At 40.0% G+C, this 25,055-nt stretch overlaps 1 protein-coding gene across 1 annotated transcript; it reads right to left on the bottom strand.

The window, feature by feature from the left end:
* Window positions 1-2,535: 2,535 nt before the first annotated feature.
* Window positions 2,536-24,849, bottom strand: LOC129354822 (NLR family CARD domain-containing protein 3-like). Its single transcript, XM_055024363.1, has 8 exons — window positions 24,776-24,849; window positions 22,872-22,968; window positions 22,451-22,509; window positions 21,465-21,746; window positions 17,003-18,758; window positions 5,835-6,014; window positions 3,646-3,819; window positions 2,536-3,125 (listed from the first exon to the last, which is right to left on the bottom strand). Exons 3-8 carry the CDS (start codon window positions 22,500-22,502, stop codon window positions 2,969-2,971), a joined length of 2,601 nt encoding a protein of 866 aa, XP_054880338.1. The 5' UTR covers window positions 22,503-22,509; window positions 22,872-22,968; window positions 24,776-24,849; the 3' UTR covers window positions 2,536-2,968.
* Window positions 24,850-25,055: the final 206 nt, after the last annotated feature.

Below are 25,055 nucleotides of genomic sequence, written 5' to 3'. Positions count from 1 at the left end.
GTAAATACAACCAGAGTAAAGCTAGAAAAGTGTGAAAAGCATTTCCTTTGGATTCTTTCAAAGTAAAACACAAACGACTAAATTCTCCTGAAAGTACATTTTAGCTTATAAGTTTATTATATTATCAGAAAGCATAAGTGTGTATTTTTTTTAATTGTGTGATATCAATTGATATCACATACATTTCACATATAATTGGGCTCGGAAACCAAACTATCAAAATTATTCTATTTTCCAGAAAAAACAAATATTTAAAAAATATTCTTGACCAAACCCGTCATTTATTTAATCAGGAAACATAATTGTGTAATGTGTGAGATATAGATGAGTTATCTGTATGTAAATAACATCTATATATTAAGGCAACTGTCAGCCCTTTAGACAGACCATAATAATATCAATATTTATAATGAGAAAGATATAAACATGATCAACTTAACAGAAGTCTGAAACCAGCTGCAGCTCTACAAACTCACCTCTATATTCAGAGCGGGGTATTTCCGCCCTCTGGTGGCCATAGTGGGAACTACAGTCCTGATATTGCTGCATATTTACCATACCATACAAACTTTCTTCATAAAGCACTTTAAAACAACCACAGCTGATACAAAGTGCTGTACATAAAATAGATAAAAAACCAAATAGAAACTATTACAGTTTAAAACAAATCAGTAAGCATACAATGGAAAACAAGATCTTGCTGGAGTTGAAAGCCAAGTAAAATAGATGGGTTATAAGACAAGTTTTATTTACATTTAATATCCATTAATGTGGAGTTTAGAGAAAAACTAACAGTTTTCCTGAATCATATTCACAGTTTACTGACTCAAAGATTATCCTGATATATTTTTATTCACTGTTTGGATTTATATATGTAATAAAAACTGTTTTAAATCATAAAATAAAGCTGCTGTATTAAACTCTTTACAAGACGTTTTATTTCAGATCAAACTGAATAAAATCCTGCAGTGACTCTTATTTAATGACAGTAATGTAAGCTGACTTGATCTGACTTTATAACAGTGAAAATTAAAACAAAGAGAAACATCTGGTTGAACAATTTCTATTGACGATGTAAATAATGAATAAATCCAGAACGACGGCAGGATGACCGATGGAGAATGTCCTGATATGTGAGGAAAATTAACTGTTTCATCTCATGAACATATAAACTTTTATCCAAGCATCATCAGAGGTGGAGTCGCTCTACCCGTCTGTCTCAGCGCTGAATTTTCCTGCGTACCTGAACACATCTTCAGTAAAACCAGCCTCACTGAAGCCAACAGACCAGAGCTACGTTGCAGGAAAACTCTGAAGCTTCTTGCTGGTTTTGGCCTCTAAACTGAGACGCGCTCTCATGAGAAGTGAAATGTTGCACTAGGTGCAGGAGATGACCTTTAACCCCTGGTCCCAGGTTTTAGGCGGTGTTGAGGTGAAGAGCGAGGCTCCTGATCTGCTGTGAGTGACGTGACGCTCGCTGGAAGTTCTGCATCCTGTTGCAGCTTCATGTTGGAGACGTGAGGTTTTGCTTCTCCTGTCAGGGATTTGATGGGAAACGAGTCACAACATTCAGATGATTTCGTCACTTTGACGATGCAAACTCTGGTTCCTCAGTGTTTGGTCTGTCAGAACGCTGGCTCAGGTTTCTCCTCTAGTTTTTCTTTAAACTTGTTCCACTTTAAATCCATACAAATAAACCACAGAAAGTTATTTTCTCATCTTCTGATGCAAATTTGCATCCATCAACAAAAGCAGGAAAATAAAACTGTTCTCCTTGAACAACAGCTGTGCAAACTGATCCCATCACATCTGTGAGCAACATGGAGTCGATCTCTGTTTCACCTTTGACCTTTTCTTCCTTCTTGTTGCATCAGAAACTTAAAGTGAATAAAGACGTTTGAGTGAAACCAGGTTTCAGGTGGACTGAAGTCGTCTTCACTGTGAACTTCATCAACTTTCTGCTTCACAACAAAACCTTTCAAATCCAAACACACATCCAAGCAGCCGAGTCCAAATGATCCACGTTCAAATATTGTTTCTTTTCTCTGCAGGATCTGGTCAGGACGTCTGGATCTCAAGTGGATTTAATGCCACAGATCCAGAGGAAGTTTTACTGTTTGGCTCTGAATCTATAGAGCTGCTATCATGTCTGATTTTAGATCAACTTTTTCACCTCAACAGAATAAAATGACATTTTGTCCCATTAACAAACTCTTTAAAGCTTTTTAATGAAATTTATGCTTCATGTTTTTGCTCAATTCAACTTTTCTAACAAACTCAGAGTATTTTTCTCTCTTTTGTTCCTGCAGATCATCAAACAGATCAGATGAAAAATAAAACTGAAAATCTTCAACAATCGACGTCTGGAAAATATTTGAAATAGAAATAGAAAATGTTCTGAGGTCAAAGGTCATCATCATGATCCAGAGTCTCTTTAGACTCAAACTGCTGCAGCTTCAAACTGTGAGGATCAGCAGGACACAGAGACGTTCTCTACTTTATAGAGATCATCAGATCATCTCCACCTGCAGAGAGAAGAAGGAAGGAGAGCAGATCAGTGAGTGTTTCCAGTAGCAGTCAGTGACGCAGCACATCCAGTAGATGGTTTCCAGTCAGACTGATCTCAGAGCTGTGACCAAGATGAACCTGATCAGTTGTTTCCTGTTGAACTGAGAGAACAAGCAGGTCTGAGATCAGATCTGCTGCTGTTTGATGAATGAGGACCACTGTCTCTAGACATGTTGGACGCTGGAGTCCAGCTGGACGTCCTGGAGACATGGACACAGCAACAACACAGCAAGCTGCTGCTCCTCTGATTGGCTGATTGCTGTGTCCAATCAGGAAGCCTGAACCATTCTCCTCCCACTGAGAAGCTGCAGCTTTACTGGGAACACTGGATCTTTGCTTTGATGCTGACTGGGTTTAGTTCAATATGCTGACAGCAGCTGGACTCACTGCAAACATTTACTTACTCTAAAGTCTTTACAAGATCCTTCAGCTGCTGAACATCTGATTCCTTCAGGTTGTTTCTTCTCAGGTCCAGTTCTGACAGACGGGTCGGGTTGGACTTCAGAGCTGAGGCCAAATAATCACAGCTGATCTTTGACAAACTGCAGCTCCTCAACCTGAATAAAGAATAAAAGATGTGAACCAACAGGATGCAGGTTAACCAGTCCAACAGAACCAGTTAAAGATTCTCATGAATATTAATGCCAACAAGCTGCTGCTCCAATAAAGACCTGCTGACTTCAGAACCAGAACCAGAACCAGAACCTGGTACTGGGTCATAATGTGTTGGAGGATTTTAGTCAGTAAAATCATTCCAGGTTCTGATCAAAGTGTTGAAGCATCAATCATTGATTATTGATTTGTTCCTGTCAGATTCCAGGATTTAACTTTTCTAGACTGGATGACCTTTGACCTGCTTGACCTGAGGGGGATTTCTACACACTGGGGTCCGAATGCTGTCCTGTTCTGACCTCAGATCAGCAGGTCCAACTCAGTTACACAGAGAAACTAAATTAAACTCTGGATCCAGGAACAAACTCAGAAAATATTGATTAGATCAGAAGAAATGAACTTTGATTGATGATCAATAATATAGAATTATTCACAGAAATATCAATAATTATATCATTAAAATACCTCAATGTCTCCAGTCTGCAGCCTTCAGTCTGTAGAAAACCACAGAGATCCTTCAGTCCAGAATCTTCCAGGTTGGTTCCGGTCATCTCCAGTTCTGTCAGATGGGTCAGGTTGGACTTCAGAGCTGAGAACAGAGACGTCCAGCTGGTCTCTGATAACCTGCAGTAAGTCAATCTGAATAAAGAATAAAAGATGTGAAGCAACAGGATGCAGTTAAAACTGAAATATGAACAAATCAATAATAAAATGTATAAATTAATTTCCCTGAATGTAAAAGAAACATGATGAACTGATTCTAACATCTGATCCAGTCAAACTGGTTTAAAGAGTCCAAACCAGCAGAACCAGAACATTTGATCAACAAAGAAAGTCAAAGTTTGTCTCAAAGTTTCTGAGGATCTTAAACTCAGTGGATGTTTTTCTCTCCATGTTTCCTTCCAGGCTCTGGATTCTCCGACTGCTCTGTCCATCATTGATCTGCTGATATTTTATGGCTCCAGTTTTTCTTCATTAATCTATTAATGATGTTTTTCTTGCTGCTTGTATTTGAACTGCAGCTCATTGCTCAGTATGACAGATGGAAACGGGTTGATTTCAATCCTTTTATCATATCATCACATTCTGAAAGTTGATCATTTTGTGCTGATTCAGTTTCTGAACCATCAACTAGAAAATATTGATCCTTTTCTCTGTGAGGTCATTGTGGGTCATTTGGTTCTGGTTCTGAATCGTTCATCAGAGACGCTGCAGAAATGGGAATATTGATCAGGATATCAGCATCTTTAATCTGGTCTAGTTAAAGCACTGCAACACCTGGACTCTGTAAACCTGGACTGGATCATCATCAACTAATAGCAGGAGATTTAAAGCTAATGTGGGATTTATGGATCTTCAATAAAGGGACATTTCATGGTGACCTTTGACCTGCTTGACCTGAGGGGGATTTCTACACACTGGGGTCCGAATGCTGTCCTGTTCTGACCTCAGATCAGCAGGTCCAACTCAGTTACACAGAGAAACTAAATTAAACTCTGGATCCAGGAACAAACTCAGAAAATATTGATTAGATCAGAAGAAATGAACTTTGATTGATAATCAATTATATAGAATTATTCACAGAAATATCAATAATTATATCATTACATACACCAATGTCTCCAGTCTGCAGCCTTCAGTCTGTAGAAAACCACAGAGATCCTTCAGTCCAGAACCTTCCAGGTTGGTTCTGATCAGGTCCAGTTCTGTCAGACGGGTCGGGTTGGACTTCAGAGCTGAGAACAGAGACGTCCAGCTGGTCTCTGAGAAACTGCATCTCTCCAATCTGAATAAAGAATAAAAGATGTGAACCAACAGGATGCAGTTAAAACTGAAATATGAACAAATCAATAATAAAATGTATAAATTAATTTCCCTGAATGTAAAAGAAACATGATGAACTGATTCTAACATCTGATCCAGTCAAACTGGTTTAAAGAGTCCAAACCAGCAGAACCAGAACATTTGATCAACAAAGAAAGTCAAAGTTTTCTATCAGTCTGGATGAGTTGAGCTATTTCTGCTGGTTCCTGATCATCAGACCCGACTTGGTAACTGGATCAGAACCAGTCAGGTTCTTCATTAATGGCCTTTGGGTTCCTATTAAAGCTGCTGAAAGCCAATGGAGGCCATTATTTCCTCAGGAGACGGTTCCTCTCTGACCCGGCCCAACAGAACCACAGCCTCAGGACAAAGCTGAGGAACCTGCTGCTGCTGCAAACCTCACTTTCATTCATTGCATCTAGATTTGCTTTTCTACAATCAGTGGTTTCTTAGACGTTCATTAATGAGGATTTGAACTCGTCAGTGTTTGTGGCTCTGGAGGATCAACATTTCATTCTGATGTAAAGAATCAGAAATAAAAGCATCTGAATCTTTACCAAACTGAAACATCTCCATCATTCATTCACAGCATTTCAATTATTTTACTCATTTTGTTCATCAAAAACATTTTAAAGAGAAAAACTGAAAAACAAAGTTCAATAATCTCAAAGTCTGAAATAAGAAAATAATTAATAAGGTCAAAAGTTTTAGAGATTTTATTCTCATGATTAAACAAGTTGTTTTAAAATAATATATATTAACATTAAATTGATTAACTATTGATTAAAGAATCAATAAATGATTTTATTGAATAAATAGAGAAAACAAACCCCAGTTTCTTCACTTTACTGACTGAATTCTCCAGGATCTCAACCAGATGATTCATATCAGATTCTCCACCTTCCACTATGTAGATCTGATTTATTTCCAGTTCAGTCAGATCTGGGTTGGACTTCAGAGCCGAGGCCAAAACTTCACATTCAGCCTTTTGGAGCCAACAGCGACCAAGTCTGTGATTAGAGAAGAAATAAATTCAGTTCTAATGAAATCAATCTGGATCATAAACAGACTAAAATATGATAACAGTGATGTCATCATCTGATCATCATCTGATCAATATCTGATCAATATCTACTGAGTTTGACCCCACAGAGAATCTGTGCAGTTCCTGGTTCTGGTCCTGGTTCTGGTTCTGGTTCTGGTTCTGGTTTTGGTTCTGGTTCTGGTCCTGGTTCTGGTTCTGGTTCTGGTCCTGGTTCTGGTTCTGGTTCTGGTCCTGGTTCTGGTTTCTGGTCCTGGTTCTGGTCTTGGTTCTGGTTCTGGTTCTGGTTCTGGTCCTGGTTCTGGTTCTGGTTCTGGTTCTGGTTCTGGTTCTGGTCCAGGCTTCATGTCCTCAGACCTTCAGCTGCAGTCAGATGTTGAAGATCTTCTATCATCAGTGAAGGAAAGTTCAGTTTCTCTGCAGCAGCTGATGAAGAGGCTGACTGAGCTGAATGAAGGAAACGACTGGAGATGATGGAGAGGAGGAGGAACTGCTCACAGCTCTGACTTGGACTAGACCGTTTAGACCAAGCAGGAAGTGAGTTATAAATGAAGTGAGCAGAACAGGAAGTCCAGCTGCTGTGGACCTCTGGCATCTCTGGGTTTGTTGAGCCACTATCTGCTGCATCATCATGAATAATAGTAATATATTGTATAGAAACATGTTTCCCAGCAGCAGGTTATTAAATGCTGCCACAGAGGAAACTGGGAGCAGAACAAACACATGATGCTCCAGTTCTGTCTCCGTTCATCTGCTGGATTTGATGCTTTAACAAAGTAGAAAGTGGACAGTCGTCAACCTGCTGCAGCTAAAAGCTTCACGTTGTTCTGGTCGTCCTGCAGAGCAGCAGCAGAACCGGTCCTGCTGCTCCTTCCGGTCTGAACCGTCCTCTCAGACTGTGGATCTGAGAGGAACTGGGACAAACTGGTTGGAAGAGGGACATATGTCTCTGCAGTGGTCTGTCCATTGTCTCAGAGGAACAAAGGTTTGGATGTCAGGAGAAATTGTTGCTAAACTCCTAAAGAGCTGAAGAGCAAAACCCCTGGAGGAGACGGAGCGTTTGGGTCCAGCAGCATTTCATGGTGAAGCAGTGAAAGTTCTCCAGTCACTAGAAGAGGCTGGATGTCTCCAGAGTTGAAGCTCATGTCTCTGCAGGTCTTCATGGAGGACAGCTAACAGCTTCAACAAAGGCTGCAGATGGAAAGGTAGCGTCTTCCGGTCCACCGCAATGGTGGGATAGCTAGAGAGCTCCTGGTTGAACCGAAGTAATTAGAGAAATTACCCCTTTGAGACCGAGGTAATATACCGATATAATAATAAAAGAGGGGATAAGATCGTACCACTATTTTTAGAAATAAACGCCGACTAAAGTCAGGTGAAGGAAAGAAAAGAGTCGCAGTAGCAATTAGCAGCTAACGTGTTGAAGCTAATAAGACACTAGGAGCAACGTCTAAGAATGACCGACACTGAACTGATCTTGCGAGAAATGAAAGGGTTTCGCCAAGAAAATAAAGAACAACTGGAGATGATAAAAGAAGAAATTGCGAAAGTGAATACCAGAATGGAGGAGGTGGAGGGACGAATTGAGAAAGCAGAAGAAAGGATCCTAAACACGGAGGAGGTCATAACGGCTATGCTAAGGCTACACACTAAGCAGGAGGACAAGCTGACGGATTTGGAGAGTCGATCCAGACGGGAGAACATAAGGATGTATGGGGTTCCGGAGGGATCCGAGAAGGAAGCTACAATGCTCATTTGTCAAAACCTACTCCGTCAAGGTCTTGAGCTGAACGAGGACATCCCTGAACTCCACATCGAAAGAGCTCATCGGTCAGTGGGGCCACAGCCGCCAGCCGATGCGCCACCACGCTCCATCATAATCAAGTTCCTAAGCTTTAAAACTAAAGAGATGATTCTCCGCAAAGCCTGGCAGAGGAAGGGGTTTACATGGCAAGAAAACCACATAAACCTGGATAACGACTATCCACCTCTCATACTGAAGAGACGAAGGAAATATGCAGAAATACGCAAAGTATTGAAGGAACATAACATCCACTTCCAGACCCTCTTCCCCCCGAGGCTGCGCGTTAGATACGAGGACGGATCCAAAACCTACGATACGGTGGAGGAGGCATCAGAGGACCTGCTGAGACGAGCTTGTCATGGACGAGAGTGGACCGACGTGTGACGAAGGGAGCATCTAAAGCCGGCCGGGGATCCAACTACAGGGAAAAGCTGCGAGCCTTCAGGAGAACCGGGGCCCCTTCGGGACCAGCGGATCTTTCCCAGACCGAAGACGGCAGGAGGAAAATGTGAAAAATCTTAAACTAAATCGGTAATTAGTGGTGGAAACAAACTATAAAATAATTCGGTTCGACCGGGACCCTTTTTCCTCTGGAGCTGGGACATTTTTGTTGCTTTTTCTTTTTTTTTTCCTAATATGCCACAGTTGCAGGCACGGGCCTCTCCCTCCAGACCGAGGAGGGGGACTTTTTCCTTCGACCTCCTTGTGGGGGCTCAACAGGGTCAGGTTAGTAGACCCCTACCTAGGAAGCTGTATGGACAAATTGTAATACACAGTTTTATGTGTATTATGTTAACTGTTTGTTCCCCGCTGGTTCTCGCGGGAAGGGGGAAACGCACCAAGTATTTGAGTGAGATGGATGGGGGAATCACATCGATGCATAACGGATCTTTAAGAACAGCAACATTTAATATAAATGGAGTACTCAATCCGGTCAAGAGGGAAAGAATCCTATCAAAATTAAAGAAAGATAAAATCCAAGTCGCCTTTTTACAAGAGACACACCTTAACGACTCAGAACATGCTAAATGAAATAGACAAGGATTTAAACATGTTTACTTCTCTTCGCATGGATCGGGAGGCGGAGAGGAGTGGCGACCCTTATATCCAAGGCCATAAATTATGAGCACATTTCAGAATATAACGACAATGAAGGCAGATTTGTTTTGGTTACAGGCTGTTGAAATAGAATTTTAAAGTAGCACAATAGTACGTAAGTTAACTTTTAGGTTAAGATAAACTTAGATACAAATCCAAACTATGACAACTGGTGACTCTCTGAACTTACATAAATTTCTGATTAGAAAGCAGTCTTATACTCCCTAAGGAACATTTCAGACAGGGAGTGTATTGGCTATCAGGGCAATAAATTCTTTACTCAGGGTTGAATAGTTCAGGCAAACATTAAAAACTATAGAAGTCTGTTACAACATATAATCAAACATATTGGTATATTTCTTTAAGCATTAAAAAGCATGTTTTTAATTAGTTAGTTTTAGATCCAAACTTGTAGTCATTATTTAGCATTACATTTTGCCCAAGCTTGATTAAAAACACCAACTGGTTACTTGTTTTGAGGCAGAGATAACGCTGCAGCTGCACTCATATATCAAACTGGACAGTGGCTGGTACGAGAAGAGCTGGGGGTTTCCATGGGTCTCAGAGGTAATAAAATTAACATTAAGACAGCCCACACAAAGGAAAAACACACCTCCTAATGCATATATTTAAATGAGGAGAATACACATTTTATAAAATGGTTTGTTTCACAGCTGAAGTTTGAATCTCTTTGTGCTGAGTGAGAGTTTCCCAGAAGATGCATCTTTTGTCTGTTGTTTTTTCCCTTTTTACTCAGTTCTTTGTCTCTGTTTTGTCATGTCTTGGACTTTTGATAATCTAGGTGAGATGCTTATTGTAACATTCTTCTTGGATTGAATTTCTCTGGATAAAACTCTGGATCTCTGAAGTCTGATGTCGTATGATTGCTCTTTTCTCTCTGCACACTTACACAGATGCAAGAACCTAGGACAGAGGAATAAATTAACGAGCTAAATCAAGTTATTCCTCTTTTAATTCTTAACAAGACAAAGTAGAAGGAATCGTGATAACTCTCCTTAATGTGTATATTCCTCCTGGAAGTGACTGGTCTTTTTATAGAAATAATTGATATAATAACAACAAAAAGTCAGGGGATTTTAATATGTGGCGGAGATTTCAATGTTAGATTGAATCCAAAAATCGACTCTTCAAATGGGAAACCCGACGCAAAAAACATTAGCAGGAGATTAAATACCTGGATGAGTGAGGTAGGGGTTGTGGACGTTTGGAGGGAAAGGAACCCAAAGAGCCGAGATTACTCACACGCTCACAACGTTTACTCCCGTATAGACTACTTCTTTATGTTCAAGGGGGATCTTTTCAGGGTGGACAGCTGTGAAATGGGACCTAATACACTCTCAGATCATGGTCCCATATACATCTCAGTCTGTCTGCAGAACAAGAGGAGATCCACTTTGTGGAGACTGAACTCAAACATTTTGAAAAAATTGGCCATCAGGGATAAATTAAAACGTGAAATTAAGTTATATTTAGAAAATAACGATAACTAGAAAATTCCTGAAGAAATTTAACCGGGGCCTGCCAAAGTGTGCCCGTCGGTTTGGACCCAGCGTTCTGATGCTAAACATTAGCATCCATGCTAAAGAAAGCTGCAATGTCATCAATAGCATGTGGATAGTCACAAGCATGAATTATTGAACATGGGTAATAAGTAAAGGAAACAGCTAATACCTCATTTAAGGTAAAAGGCTAATGCTAATGCTCTGCCTTGCTGTGCAAGGCAGAGCCCTAACCTCAGAGAAAAAGATCATGCAGGATAATTGTATTGCACTGCCTACGGCAGTGCACTAGTGGGGAACAGTGAAACAGTGAAATGCTAATGTTTGTGCTAATGTTGAGACAAAAAGATAAAGCAAGCTAATATCATTGCAGCGCCTGCGGCACTGTATTAGCCACGGCCGAATCTTAAGGCTTTTATTTTGAAATGTTCAGAATGCTTAATTTTAAATGGTCAATGTAATCCCATGTACAACAGTGATTTGGTTAAATCAGACACATAATGGTCAAAAGAGCACTTACTTAATATAAAAATTGTCAAGGCTTTTATTTTGAAATTTGTTCAAAGCTTAATTTAAAATTGCCAAACTAATTCCATGTGTAACAATGGTTGGTTAAAAATAGTTATAAAATGCCCAAAACACAAGCAGCTCTAAAGTCCAGCTTTTTTCTCTGAGTTCTGCCATAGTTAGAACTACAGTGATGCGTTTTTGTAGTCCTAATCAGCTGGCCCCTTTGTGTTCCGTTGCCATGGTAATGGATCCTCTGCCAGCTGTGAGTCAGACAGGGGGAGACTTAATTCTATCAGTTTGAGGCAGCCATTTTGCCTAAAATAGGCATGAGCCAGAAAGGAATCTTAAGGCTTTTATTTTGAAATTTTCATTGAGATTAATTTTAAATGGCCAATCTCATCCCATGTTTAACACTGATTGGGTTAAATCAGTTATATAGTGGTCAAAAGAGCAATTACTTGATGGAAAAATTGTCAAGGCTTTTATTTGAAATTTACATTAAGCTTAATTTTAATGGTAACACTAATCCCATGTGTAACTATGGAGTTTTGAAATCAGTTCTAAAATTCCCAAAAACCAAGTACTTGTCATGGCCAGCTGATTACTCATCAGTAGTAACTGACAGTTCTGCCCTGTTGTAGTTTTTATATTCACCTATGACATCTTCTGTAGGCACTGAGTGTTCCGCCATGTTGTAGTTCTAACCTTCAGGAATTGTAGTTCTAAAGAGCAGCTCAGTCCTCCTCAGTAGTAACTGACAGTTCCACCATGTTGTAGTTTTTATAAGTGACTGACTTGCTTTGCAAGTCAGTCACTGCTCTCTTTATGCATTGCTAGGCAGGCCCCAATAATAATAATAATAAAGAGGCGTTCTATTAGGTGAAGATTAATAGGTGCCTGCAATGCAATGCATAAGGAGAGCAGTGACTGACTTGCTTCGCAAGTCAGTCACTGCTCTCCTTATGCATTGCTATGGGCAGGGCCCCAATAAATAAAGAGACATTCTATTAGGTCAGTGCTTCTCAAATAGTGGGGCGGGCCCCCTTTGGGGGCGCGGTGCGATACCTGGGGGGGCGCGTGTGATCCTGGGGAACAGGCTTTTTTTTGGCCGAACTAGTATAAAGTGTAATTGCGCACAGTAGGCGGCAGTGGCGCTCTCATTGTTACTTCTGTCACGTTTGCGACAGTGCAACATTTCATGACTTACAAGACAACAGGTTTGCCTTGGTTAGCAGTGTTAAGTCAACAAAAAGCTCCGACTGCGTTCTGTCTATGGCCTCCGTTATTCAACAACCCCCAACATGAAAAAGTTTTTCACAGGGATGAAAAGAAAAGCAGAGAGACAAAGAGACAAAGATAATGAGACAACAGAAGTCAACCGAAAGCTAAGAAGAGGAAATACGACGAAGCGTATTTAGCGCTTGGCTTCACTGTGACTACAGTTGGAGAAGAGGAAAGACCGGTGTGTTTGCTGTGTCTAAAAATGCTCGCAGCGGACAGCATGAGCCAAATAAATTAGCGCGTCACTTAAATACGTTACATCCCAATCACGCCGATAAGCCGCTAGAGTTTTTTCAGCGAAAAAAATGTTAATAAGGAAAAATGTTATGCAGAGATGGATAGTCACGGTGGGAATGGGGGGCGCGAATAGTTTTCTTCTTGCTAGGGGGGGCGTAACGGAAAATAATTGAGAAGCACTGTATTAGGTGAAGATTAATAGGTGCCTGCCATGCAATGCATGGAGGCAGTTACTGACTTGCAAAGCATAAATCTGATAAACTATTTCAATCCATTCATCCACAGTAGTGGGTCCGGTTTCAGCCATTTCCTGGTGATGCATTTCTTACTGCCTGCCAGTATAGCCAGCAGCTTTTTGTCTGAATTGGTCCAGTTGTCCAACCGCAAGTTGCCCAGATACATCGTTTCACGTTTAAATGGAATGTTCACATTAAATATATTTTCAATGTGTTTATGGAGCTCTTCCCAATATGGTCTTATTACCTGGCAGTCCCAAAAAATATGGAAGTGATGGGCAGCATTAAGCCCACAAAGTCTGACTTGCAAAGCAAGTCAGTAACTGCCTCCATGCATTGCTAGGCAGGCCCCAATGAGGAAGTGACTCCTCCTATAATCTGGGACGTATTAAAAGCAGTGATTAGGGGTAAAATTATATCCATAACCTCATATGAGAAGAAAATTAGAGACAAAAAACTCCAGGACTTAGAGGAGGATCTGAAAAAACAACAGAGAGAACATACAGTCTCCCACAGATGACAACATCAAACATAAGATTATACAATTAAAAAAAGAAATAGAAGAGATAAATTCTCAGGAAATCCAAAAAAAGCTTATTTTCACAAAACAGCAGTACTATGAAGCAGGTTTTCTTATAGGTTAAGAAAACAACAGGCCTGCAGAACGATACATAAAATAAGAAACAACGTAACAAAGGAAATAGAAACTAACCCAAAGAGAATCAAAAACTGCTTTCAAAAATACTATAAAACACTATATTTCCAACCACAGACAAGCAGCGACAACCAGATCGATGCCTTCCTGGAAATGATTAATCTTCCAAAGATCACTGATGAACAAAATAAGAAATTAATATCTTAAATTACAACAGAGGAAATTCAATCAGCAATCAAGAGATTGCTGATTGAATTTCCTCTGTAAAAAGGGAAAGTCGTAGGGGACAGATGGATTTACCACAGAATGGTATAAAATTATGCAAGATCAGCTAATTCCAACATTACAGAAAACGTTCAACTGGGTCCTAGAAAAAAAAACGATTCCCCCCTCATGGCAAGAGGCAATAATCTCAGTCATACCCAAGGAAGGGAAAGACAAATTGGAATGTGGGAGTTATCGTCCAATAAGTCTGCTAAATAATGATTATAAACTCTTCACCTCCATATTATCCAAAAGAATAGAAGTTATAATACCACATCTAATACATAAAGACCAGACTGGCTTTGTTAGACAAAGACAGACCCAAGACAACATTAGGAAAACATTACACATTATGAGAGAAGTCACTCAGCAAAAACTAGAGACACTGATATTAAGTTTAGATGCTGAGAAAGCATTCGACTCAGTGAGGTGGGCCTTTTTATATAAAGTACTCGCAAAATTTGGATTTCATGCAGCGATAATTGACACATTTAAATCGTTATATACTAATCCAACGGCTAGAATTAAAATTAATGGATATTTGACCAATTCATTCACTTTGGAAAGAGGAACGAGACAGGGATGTTGTGCGTCGCCGCTCCTCTTTGCCTTGTTTATTGAGCCCATGAGTCAGCTGATCAGGCAAAGGCCGGATATAAAGGGGGTTATAATGACAGCTGGGGAGCAGAAACTATCTTTATTCGCAGACGATTTATTGATGAGTATAACACAGCCCACACAGACAATCCCCAAACTGATGAAGTTACTTGAAGAGTTTAGTTTGATTTCTGGCTACAAAATTAATATAAATAAAACCCAAGTATTAACATTTAATTATGATCCACCGTCTTCTATTAAAACAAAGTACAACTGGAATTGGGGGGCAGAGTCTATCAAGTATTTGGGAGTCTCGCTGCCGAGGGACTTCTCAAAATTATTTGATATAAATTATGGGCCACTAAATTTGAAAATAAAATCAGATCTACATAGATGGAATGTTATTCCCTTTTTAAGTTTAAGCTCCCGGATAGAATCCATCAGGATGAATATCCTCCCACAGTTGCTGTATTTATTTCAATGTTTACCTGTCAGAATCCCATCTAAACAATTTTTAGAATGGGATCGATTAATAGCGAGGTATCTATGGCAGGGTAAAAAGGCCAGAATTAAGTTTAGAACTCTGCAGTTAAAAAAGGAAAAGGGTGGAATGGGCCTTCCCTGCCTACAGGAATATTATCATGCAGCCCAACTGAGACCTTTAGTCTGTTTGTGCTCACCTGCATATACTGCAGCATGGAAGGAAATAGAAGGCACCACAATAAAAGGAATCCCAATAACAGCCCTACTTAGTGATTATAAATTACAGGAAGAACAGCAGATACCAGAAGACTTCATAAGAGGCAGCTTCCTGAAGTCCTGGCAGGAATTGGTTAAAATCTGCAGAATCGGAGACATATCTAAAATTATGAGATGGTGTGCCTATGACTCGGATTTTGCACCAAACAGAACTGATAACAGATTCAAACTATGGACCTTAACAGGACTAACTACATACTATTCATTTTCCCACAAAGAAAAATTTCAGAGTTTTGAAACCTTACAGAAGGATCACGGATTGGGAAAAGATGATTTCTTTAGGTACCTGCAGGTGAGACATTATTTTAATACAAATTTTAAAGAGGGGTTGAGAGAAAGTGATTCCAGTTTCATGGGTGCATTCCTATCACTAATTAAACCTGGGTCAGAAAGCAGAATGATCTCCAAATTATATAACGTTATACAGCTATCTAAACAGGGGAATACAGAATACATAAAGAGGAAATGGGAGAAAGAAATGAAGACAACAGTCTCACAAGAGGACTGGGAGGGAATATGTCAATTGCAATGGGTCTCGACCGGATCAAATACATGGCGGGAGTTTTGCTGGAAAAACATTACACGATTTTTTGTTACACCCATTCAGAGAAGATATCAAAGCAATGGGGACTCCTGCTGGAGACTCTGTGGGCTTAATGGTGCCCATCACTTCCATATTTTTTGGGACTGCCAGGTAATAAGACCATATTGGGAAGAGCTCCATAAACACATTGAAAATATATTTAATGTGAACATTCCATTTAAACGTGAAACGATGTATCTGGGCAACTTGTGGTTGGACAATTGGACCAATTCAGACAAAAAGCTGCTGGCCATCCTACTGGCAGCCAGTAAGAAATGCATCACCAGGAAATGGCTGAAACCGGACTCACCTACTGTGGATGAATGGATTGAAATAGTTTATCAGATTTATGTTATGGAAAGGATTTCTTTCTCCCTTCAACTTGAAAAAGGTAAATTTTATAAGATCTGGACCAAATGGACTGAGTATGTAAAACCAGTCAGATCAGACTTCACTTGATTGTTCTTGTGAATTATGTGTACTACCCTTCGATATTCTTGAGATCTTCTATTGCTTGAAGTGGTGCGATTCCCAATTTTTATTTTTTATTTTTATTTATTTTTTTTTTGTTTTGTGTGCAATTTTGTTCAAATTTATTACTGTTTACAACTAAAACTGTTAAAAAAATACCAGAAAGGCAATATGGACAAAACCACCTGGATTCCATGCTTTCACCACATGTACGACCTCTAATGGGTAATGCTATAATTATTGTATGTGATTGAAACTTGTCTTCTAAATAAAAGAAAAATAATAAAAAAAAAAAAAACAAAGGCTGCAGATGAAGAGTTGATGAGGAAAATGGTTCCAGCTCTGGAAGCAGATTCTCAGAGCTTTGGGAGGATCTGACAGAAACTAGAACTTTTTCTGGAACCAGACGACAAAAACCACATTTTGGTCTCATTTACAAACTCAGAGGAAACTAGAGGGAGGAGGAAGAGGATGATGAAGATCAACACTGTTCACATAGTTTATAATTAATGCAATGATTTATTTTAATGGTCGACATTTTTATTAAACCCAACAATAATTTTATAAAACAGTCAAAGATCCTAAAATCTGAATGATGGAGCAGCGGCTCAATGAGTGAAGAGTTTAAAGTTTAAAAGTTTCTCTGGCTGATTGGATCTTAGAGAAAATAGATTTTCTAGAGTTCAGGGTTTTCTATTCATTTCAACCTGAAAACTGATAAAAAGTTAAATATTTTTAAAATGTTCAAAATGTGTAAAACCAGAAGCTGCATCTGTCCTGGATGAGCTGAATGTTTAGATGTTTGATTGGCTGAAATAATCCAGAGGATGAAGGAAGTAGATAAAGAGCAAAAACATCCAGAATCAACTTGAAGACAGAAGAAGAAACAGGAGGACAATAGAGCTGAATCAGCATCACACAATGAAAACATCTGGACTCACCGAGCCTTTCTGCAGTTCCTCACAGCTGGAACCAGTCTCCGTTGTCCTTTATCTGATGTGTTGTACTTCTTCAGGTCCAACTCATCCAGAACCTCTGACATCTGCAGCATGAAGGCCAGAGCTGAACAGTCAGTCACTGAGAGCTGCTGCCCTGAATCCAGCAGCCGTTGGATCTCCTGATAAAATGAGACGTCGTTCATCTCCACCAGACAGTAGAAGATGTTGATGCTTCTGTCAGGAGAGATTCTATCAGTGTTCATCTTCTTCAGGTTGGTGATGATTCTCTGGATGGTTTCTGGACTGGTCTCTGTCTGACCCAGTAGATCTTCTAAGTCTCTCTGGTTGGACTCCACAGTGAGACCATGAAGGAAGCGGACAAACAGGTCCAGGTGGCCATTTTGACTGCGGAGGGATTTCTCCATGACTTTCTTCATGAACTTCTGCAAAGACATGAAAAACAAATTTTCTCCCAAGAAGGTTTTGATAACTTTTTTTCCCCTCCTGCTGGTGAAGCAGTGGAGCATGTAGACTGCAGCCAGAAACTCCTGGATGCTCAGATGAACAAAGGAGTAGACGGAGACGTCGCGTGTCCCTCTCTCTCTTTTAAACATCTCAGTGAAAACTCCTGAGAACAACGCAGCATCTTGGATGTTGATGCCGCACCGTTTGAGCTCTTTGTCATAGAAGATCAGGTTTCCCTTCAGCAGCTGATCAAAAGCCAGTTTTCCTAGAGACTCAATCAGCTTCCTGTTCTCTGGACTCCAGATAGATTTGCTCTTTTTTCCTCCATCAAACTTTTCCTCCTTGATGTTGAGTAGAACCAGCAGGAACTCTATGTACATCTCAGTCAGAGTCTTGGGTAGTTTCTCTCTCTCTCTGGTCTTCATCACATCCTCCAGAACGTTAGCAGTGATCCAGCAGAAGACGGGGATGTGACACATGATGTGGAGACTTTTGGATTTCTGGATGTGGGAGATGATCCTGCTGGCCTTCTCTTCATCATCTCTGAATCTCTTCCTGAAGTATTCCTCCTTCTGGGGGTCAGTGAACCCTCTGACCTCTGTCACCATGTCAACACACTGAGCAGGGATCTGATTGGCTGCTGCAGGTCGTGTGGTTATCCAGAGGAGAGCAGAGGGAAGCAGTTCCTTCCTGATGAGGTTTGTCAGCAGAACATCCAGTGAGCTGGACTCTGTAACATCAGTCAGGATCAGATTGTTCTTGAAATCCAGATTAAATCGACTTTCATCCAGACCATCAAAGATGAACAGAACCTGGAACGATTCAAAGCTGCTGATTCCTTTGGTTTTAGTGAATCGTTCATGAATCAGTTCTAATAAGCTGAACTTTTCTTCTCTCAGTAAATTCAGTTCTTTGAAGGTGAATGGAAATATGAACTCAATGTTCTGGTTGGTTTTGCCTTCAGCCCATTCCAGAGTGAACTTCTGTGTTAACAGTGTTTTCCCAATGCCAGCCACGCCCATGGTCATCACTGTTCTGATTGGCTGATCTCTTCCAGGTGGGACTTTAAAGATGTCTTCTCTTCTGACTGTTTCTTGATTCCTGGATGCTGTTTCAATCTGTCTGACCTCATGTTCCTGGTTGACCTCTCTAGTTAACCCCTCTGTGATGTAGAGCTCAGTGTAGATCTGGTTCAGACCGGTTTTCTTTCCAAGTTCAGCGACGCCTTCAGAGAGACTCTGGATCTTCATCTTCAGATGGTTTTTAAGCTCCTGTTGACACCGAACATCAAAATCTAAAAAATAAACAAGAGTAGACACTTCAGCTAAACATAATGAAAACAGTTATTTTGATATTCTCAAAGGCGTTTTGTACATAAACCCAAAAGAAGGAAAAATTCAATATTAATAGAAAACTAATATTTTTCTTGTCTAAACAAAGTAATTCCAGCTTCAGTCTTTAAGGAGAAACATTTAGATTAAATTTGAGATTTTGTCTTGAACTTATTGGAGCGACAGATAAAAGAAAAAGTCAATATATGAAAAGTAGAAACTTGATAAAACTGTAAGGTAACAAAAACTTGTTTGTTATTGCGCAACAGCCAGACCCGTCCAAAACCTCACGACTCCTCTGGACTGACTACTGACCAGTTCTCCGTCTGACAGGTCCAGAAAGTCTCTAAACCTGCAGAAGGACTGAGAGGGACAATCTGTCTCAGCTGGTGTTGAGAGACATTCGTCCAGCTCTAATTACCTACAATCCAGAAGTTATGACCCTTTAGAGTTAAGGAGCTATCGGTTGAGGAGAACTCACAGCTGCATAACTCTAATAATCATTTCTGTTAACAAAGCAGAGCTGCTTGTTGTTTTCCAAACATCCAGATCTTCATCACTATTGTGACCTTTGTCTCATCCCCAAGTCCAATGCAGCAATCTAGAGATCTTTAGGGCTGAGTGCAGAACATTGATCAAATCAGGAGCCAGAGTGGATGGGCATCAGGTCCGTCTCTCTTCCAGCGGTGTGAAGGCTTGACTTCCCTCTTGTTACAGGGCGCGGCTCCCTGTTGCTCTCCTGACCTGCTTCTGTCACTCGACACGCTGGAGACGAAGAACCAAATTTCTCCTTTCCTTCAGGTTTTTATTCTCTCTCCCCTCATTGTTGTAAATTGGGAGATGGTGGATGTGACTCCTCCAGCATTCGATTACCTCATGGAAGGTCCCATAACTTCAGTCAACACCCTGTTTGCTTCTGCTTCATGTGTTCATGTCCAGCTTCTGTTCCTGGACTTCCTTATTTGGCACAAAGACCAAGACATGTCCAGACTTGCCTCTGCACCCACAAACTATTCTCTTATTATGTGATTTCAGTCTTTTATATGCCATATGATTACTGTAACTCATCAACACAATTGTCTTTTAATACTTTTCTTCAATCATAACTGCTTTTAATACTCATTAGTTTCAATAATCATGATAAAATCAGATTATTTCATCTTATGGTTCATCATTCAGCTGTTTTGTGACGTCATCAATCATTAACTTCAGAATTGACTCACTTTATAATCGTTAATAAATCAATACAATTGACATTTTTACCATCATCAGTAAATCAGCGTATAGATTACTTCAGTCTCTCAGGCCTGTATGATCTGTTTTCTGTGTGAACCTGAAAGATCTCAACTCCTCAAACCAGTTTCATAAACTAAACCCGGTTCTTGCTGCACAGAGATAATTAAATTAGTTTTGCTCATTCAAATTCTTTCATGGTTTTAGGTTTCAGTTAATTAGACATGTTTCCCACAGAGTGACCTCTGACCTTCAAGCTTGACAATTTTATCAAAGTGTTTAATTTGAAATTGCATTTTTTTTAGGACTTTCTGCAAACTGGAAAGAAAGAATCAAACTGGCCATTTTATTAGGGACACCTGTCCTGTTGCTTGTTAACGGTTGGAGAAGATTGAAAGCAGCAGGAGTGGAGATGAAATTTGTTCCAGCCAGTCCACAACACGAGGAACCATGAAGGGAAACAAGAATAGTTGCAATAATAAACTTTATCTGAGAAACATTTATTCAGAAGTCAAAATAAAATCTGACACTACTCCACTTTAGGTTACATTTTGTGAAAAAGGGAAGTTGTGCTCAAGTTTTTATGTCATTTCTTTTAGTGGTTCTTGCTGCAGCGCCCCTACAGGCGAGGAGGAGAACAGCTTTTTCAACTCATTTGGATCATTTGACTGAGAGCAATAAGAACGAGAACAGCAGCAGCTGAAAATGTAACATTAACATTTTGTTCCCAATCAAGCTGAGTCTCTGGACTATCAGGTGTGAAAAACAGCAGTTGGGTCAAAATTGTAATATTTCCTATTGGACCTAAAGCAAAAGAGATTGTCAGTGTCTCATGGCTCTCTTCTGATTTACAGTCAGAGATTTGAACGTTTTAATCATCTATCCTGTAACAAAGCTGAGACCACTGACCACCTTTCTATGATAATATGCTCATGGTTTTTGTGAAGACTTACATCACTGATTAAATATATTCCATGTTACAGTTTTGAATGAATTGATCTGAAGAACGGGAAGCAATAAAGAGAAACGGAGCTGAGGTTTGCACAAACACAAGAAAGACCAAAATAAATAATATTAGCTTGGTGTGATGTGAATTTGGATTTAAAATAAATCAATAAAGTTTATGCATGGCTGTTGGTTTACATCTTTTGACTGCATTTCCTAAATTCTAAAAGATTTGCACATATAAGAAGATAAAGTGTCAGAATTGATTTATATTTAAATGTCTAGAAAAATAATGAGATGATTTGAGTCTTTGTCATTATGTTTGGCTCAGCAATGATTTTCTGCAAGACAAAATGAAATATTTGGGTTTATTTGAGTTAATCAGAACCAGAACCTGGAGGTTCTCCATTGCTGAGTGTTGCTGCAAACATCAGAGGAGAATTGGCCTCTGATATACTGCAGAGATACATTTATCTATCTTTGTGTCTCACCTGGACCAAAGGGGTCAGAGGACAAACCCAGCTGGTTGGACAGAGTTGGATCCATGTGATGAAGATGTTTGATCATCAACCTGCAGGCTCTCTGTCCTTTCTTTCTCACAGCATCTATGGTGTCGCGGGCCTTGTCTTCTCTGGTTCGGTTCATCTGCAGTATATCTTCTATCTCCGAATGCATAAAGACCCCATCTGCCTCAAGGCCATCAAGGAGCCGTTTCAGGATTTCCTCAGAAACTTTCTCCACAAACTCAGGGCAAACCTTGGAAAGTTTTTTCTCTGCAGGCAAAAACAGAAACAGGATTAATTTACATCTGAGAGACAAACCTGATGAAGATCAACTCTTCCTGTTGCTCCATCCAGAGATTCTCCTCAGAGTCTGTTGATCAGCTCCTCAGGTCTGAACCTGCTGTTGTGTTTCTGCCTCATATCTGAGAGACGACCACTGATTCTGTCTACATGAGAACAAATGAAGCTTCTGTTCATCATTTGTTTCCTCACTGCAGGAAGAACAATAAAACAAACACCTTCTAAATACAGAGCTGAACTATTTCAGGAAAACAGGAAACTCTGATGTTATTGATGAAAATATCGACTGATAAACATTTTCATCATTTTTCTGTCTTTTACTTTCAACAAGTTTTTAATCTCCATATTTAAGCTTTAGCATCTATGTCACCAAATGTTGGGATAAAAGACAGAGCAAGTCTTTGATAATAAATTAGTAATAAATGATGTGATTACTGGATAAATTAATTAGTGTATATAGTAAATATTCCTGAAGTATCAGAGCTGCTGGATGTTCTTCACTTTGGTTCCTTTTAGTTCTGCTTCCATCTGAGTCCAGATTTTATCTTCACTGAACAGGAAGCATGAAAACAATAAATACTCTGAGGCTGAGGTTCACCACATGGCAGCAACACGGGCTGTGATTGGTCCTTTTGTTCCTTCATGAAGGTTCATTTCTGCTTCTGATCACTTACCAAAATCCACTTCCTGCTGGACTTCCTGCTGGACTTCCTGCTGCTGCGCCATCTTTTATCTGGAAAACATGAAGGATTCATTATGTTTCAGACTTTGTCTCATAAATAATTTACTGTGGTATAAATGATAAACTACATGGAAAAATACCAGATTAGAGATGAAAATACTCATTTAAATCACACAATAACACACCACTGAAAAACACAATTTCTTTAATCCTTAAAACTAAAATTTGTCTTTTTGAAAACTGACTTGATTCTTCCAGAACATCTGAAATCAACACTATTGAACCAAATGTTTCTATTTAAGGATGGAAAGCGACTGTGAGTCATTCTAGGATCAGATTTCCTTCAGACTGAAATGAAAACATCTTTAAATCCCGTTTGTTGCCATTGAACAGTAATGTGTTGCTGCCATCACCAGCTGATTAAATGTCCTCCAGAAATGCGTCTGGCCTCCTGCTCAGGCGTTTAGTTTTCAGGTGACCAGTTGTCCTCACCGTCTCTGCCGTCTTCCTCTGAGTGATGATGAGAAGCAGCAGAAATAAAGACACAGAGGGATGAGAGGGACGAATCTGGACTGACAGAGTTTCATCCTGTTGAAACAAACCAAGTTCTGACTGGTTCTGCTGAAGCTGCTGACTGGGACCAAACTGGAGAACTTAGTGGAATTAAAACCTCTACAACCCTAAAGGCGACCCAATCAAAACGACTCACTGTAGATATTTGAAACTTGCTACACAAAGCCTTCAACACAGGAAATAAACTATTGGAGGAGGGTCAAAGGTCATTTTTGACATGTCACATGATGAATTTAGTCCAAGGAATTTAGATGTATTGGCTTCTTACAGCAGGTATTGTTGTTGCGCAACCTCTGCCCCCCTCCTTCACTCTCCTCTCTCAGTCACTACTTCCTCTTCAGAGAGGGAGATGTGCTACCTCTCTCTAACAGGTGAATTGAGTTTTCCTAAATCTGTCCAGAACTGAAGTAAACTCTGTTTTAGCTGCATCCAGAAAGGATTCGCCTGGTTACTGACGGCCTCCATCCAGATGTCTCGTCCTTCTTCCCCCTGTGAATCAGCCAGACTGAGCAGCCAACTGGTTCCACAGAGCACATCTGTTAACGGTCGCTCCTTCTCTTTGTTACAACTTGCACTTGTTACTGAATCAGGTTGGTTTTAGTGACTCTGACGAGTCCCAAGGATGTAGTTTTAGATTTGGGCTAAAGCAACCTATAAAACATGACCTAGTTTTCTTCCCAGAATCAAACATCACAGTTATTTTACTACCATCAAAGAACTTTGAGGTGACTCATTAATTGAATGTCCACATCTTTTACATTTTCTTTAGGCTAAATATTTCATTAATAAAGCAATCTTGCAAGGGTCAGTACAGCTTAATGAAGTAGCAGAAATAATCAAATAAGTTAAATCAATCATCTAGTTTGTCTTTCCCTAACGCTGATACTAAGAACTAAAAAGGGAACCTTTAGAGAGACGGACGATCACACAAGTGACCTCTCAGGTTCAGGTTCTGGTTCTGGTTCCCCAGAACCAGAACCAACAAAGGAGAAGCAGCTTTCAGCATCTATGCACCACAAATCTGGAACAAACTTCCAGAAAACTGTAAAACAGCTGAAATCCAGACTAAAAGTTTTTGCCTGTTTAGAGTTGCCTTTGAAACATAATAACTAGAAAATAAAGTGACTCTTTTCTGTATGACAACTTTTTGTAACTTTTCTTTATTTTTCCACAATAATATAAAGTTGCCTTTTTTTTATTATGTAAAACTTTAAACTGCCCTGTTGCTGTACTATCTTGAACTAATTAACTTGATAACTTTGAGTCGTGCACTCCTCCATGATGCTGTTTTCTGCTCTGAACTGGATCCTGAACTGGATCCTGCTCCAGGTCTGTAGAAACCTCCAGACTGAGGTCAGATGTAGTGAATGAAGGAGTGAACGTTTCCTATGAAGCAGTGAAGTGTTGGTTCTGAACTCAGCGGCTTGTTGCCATGTTGGAGTGGCTCCTGTTAGAGAGCAGCGGTTCTGGAACCGTTCAGGTCCAGATCTGGTTTAGAGGAAGTTGTTCTGCTTAGAGTCAGAAGAAGCAGTAAAAACGTTCAGGCTGAACATCAGCATCACCTGAGGAGCAGACCAGCAGCTGGTACCATGGTAACAGCAGCATGATTTCACAGCAGAACCTCAGAGTACAGAAACTGGACCAGTTAACCCAGAACCAGCAGCACTTCAGCAGGTCCATTAAAACCTGCAGTTTGTATCTGAGAGACTGGAGCTGCTGTTTCTGGAACGTTCTAACTTCTCACCTTCAGATGGACGGAGGACTTCACTCGGGTTCAGATCCCGGGTCACAGCAGGCAGGATGAAGAACCGTCTGATCAGAGAGAAAGAACCACAACAAGAGAATGAAGAACTGAAAAGAAAACATAAGGTTCTGCAGCTCCTGAGCTTCCATCTTTAATCCAAACATCTGGATCAGAACACAGACTTCTCCTTAATTATCAGATTATTGTTGACTTTATTATTATTTCTGCTCTGTTCTGTTCCTGATCACTGACCTCCATCGTGTGTTTCCAGAGAGTCTGG

This window comes from Poeciliopsis prolifica, unplaced genomic scaffold (genome assembly GCF_027474105.1).
Source record: "Poeciliopsis prolifica strain line A6 unplaced genomic scaffold, Auburn_PproV2 SCAFFOLD119, whole genome shotgun sequence".
Lineage (NCBI taxonomy): Eukaryota > Metazoa > Chordata > Actinopteri > Cyprinodontiformes > Poeciliidae > Poeciliopsis > Poeciliopsis prolifica.
The sequence above is the reverse complement of the archived record's forward strand: the minus strand, read 5'-3'. Positions and strand labels throughout refer to the sequence as shown.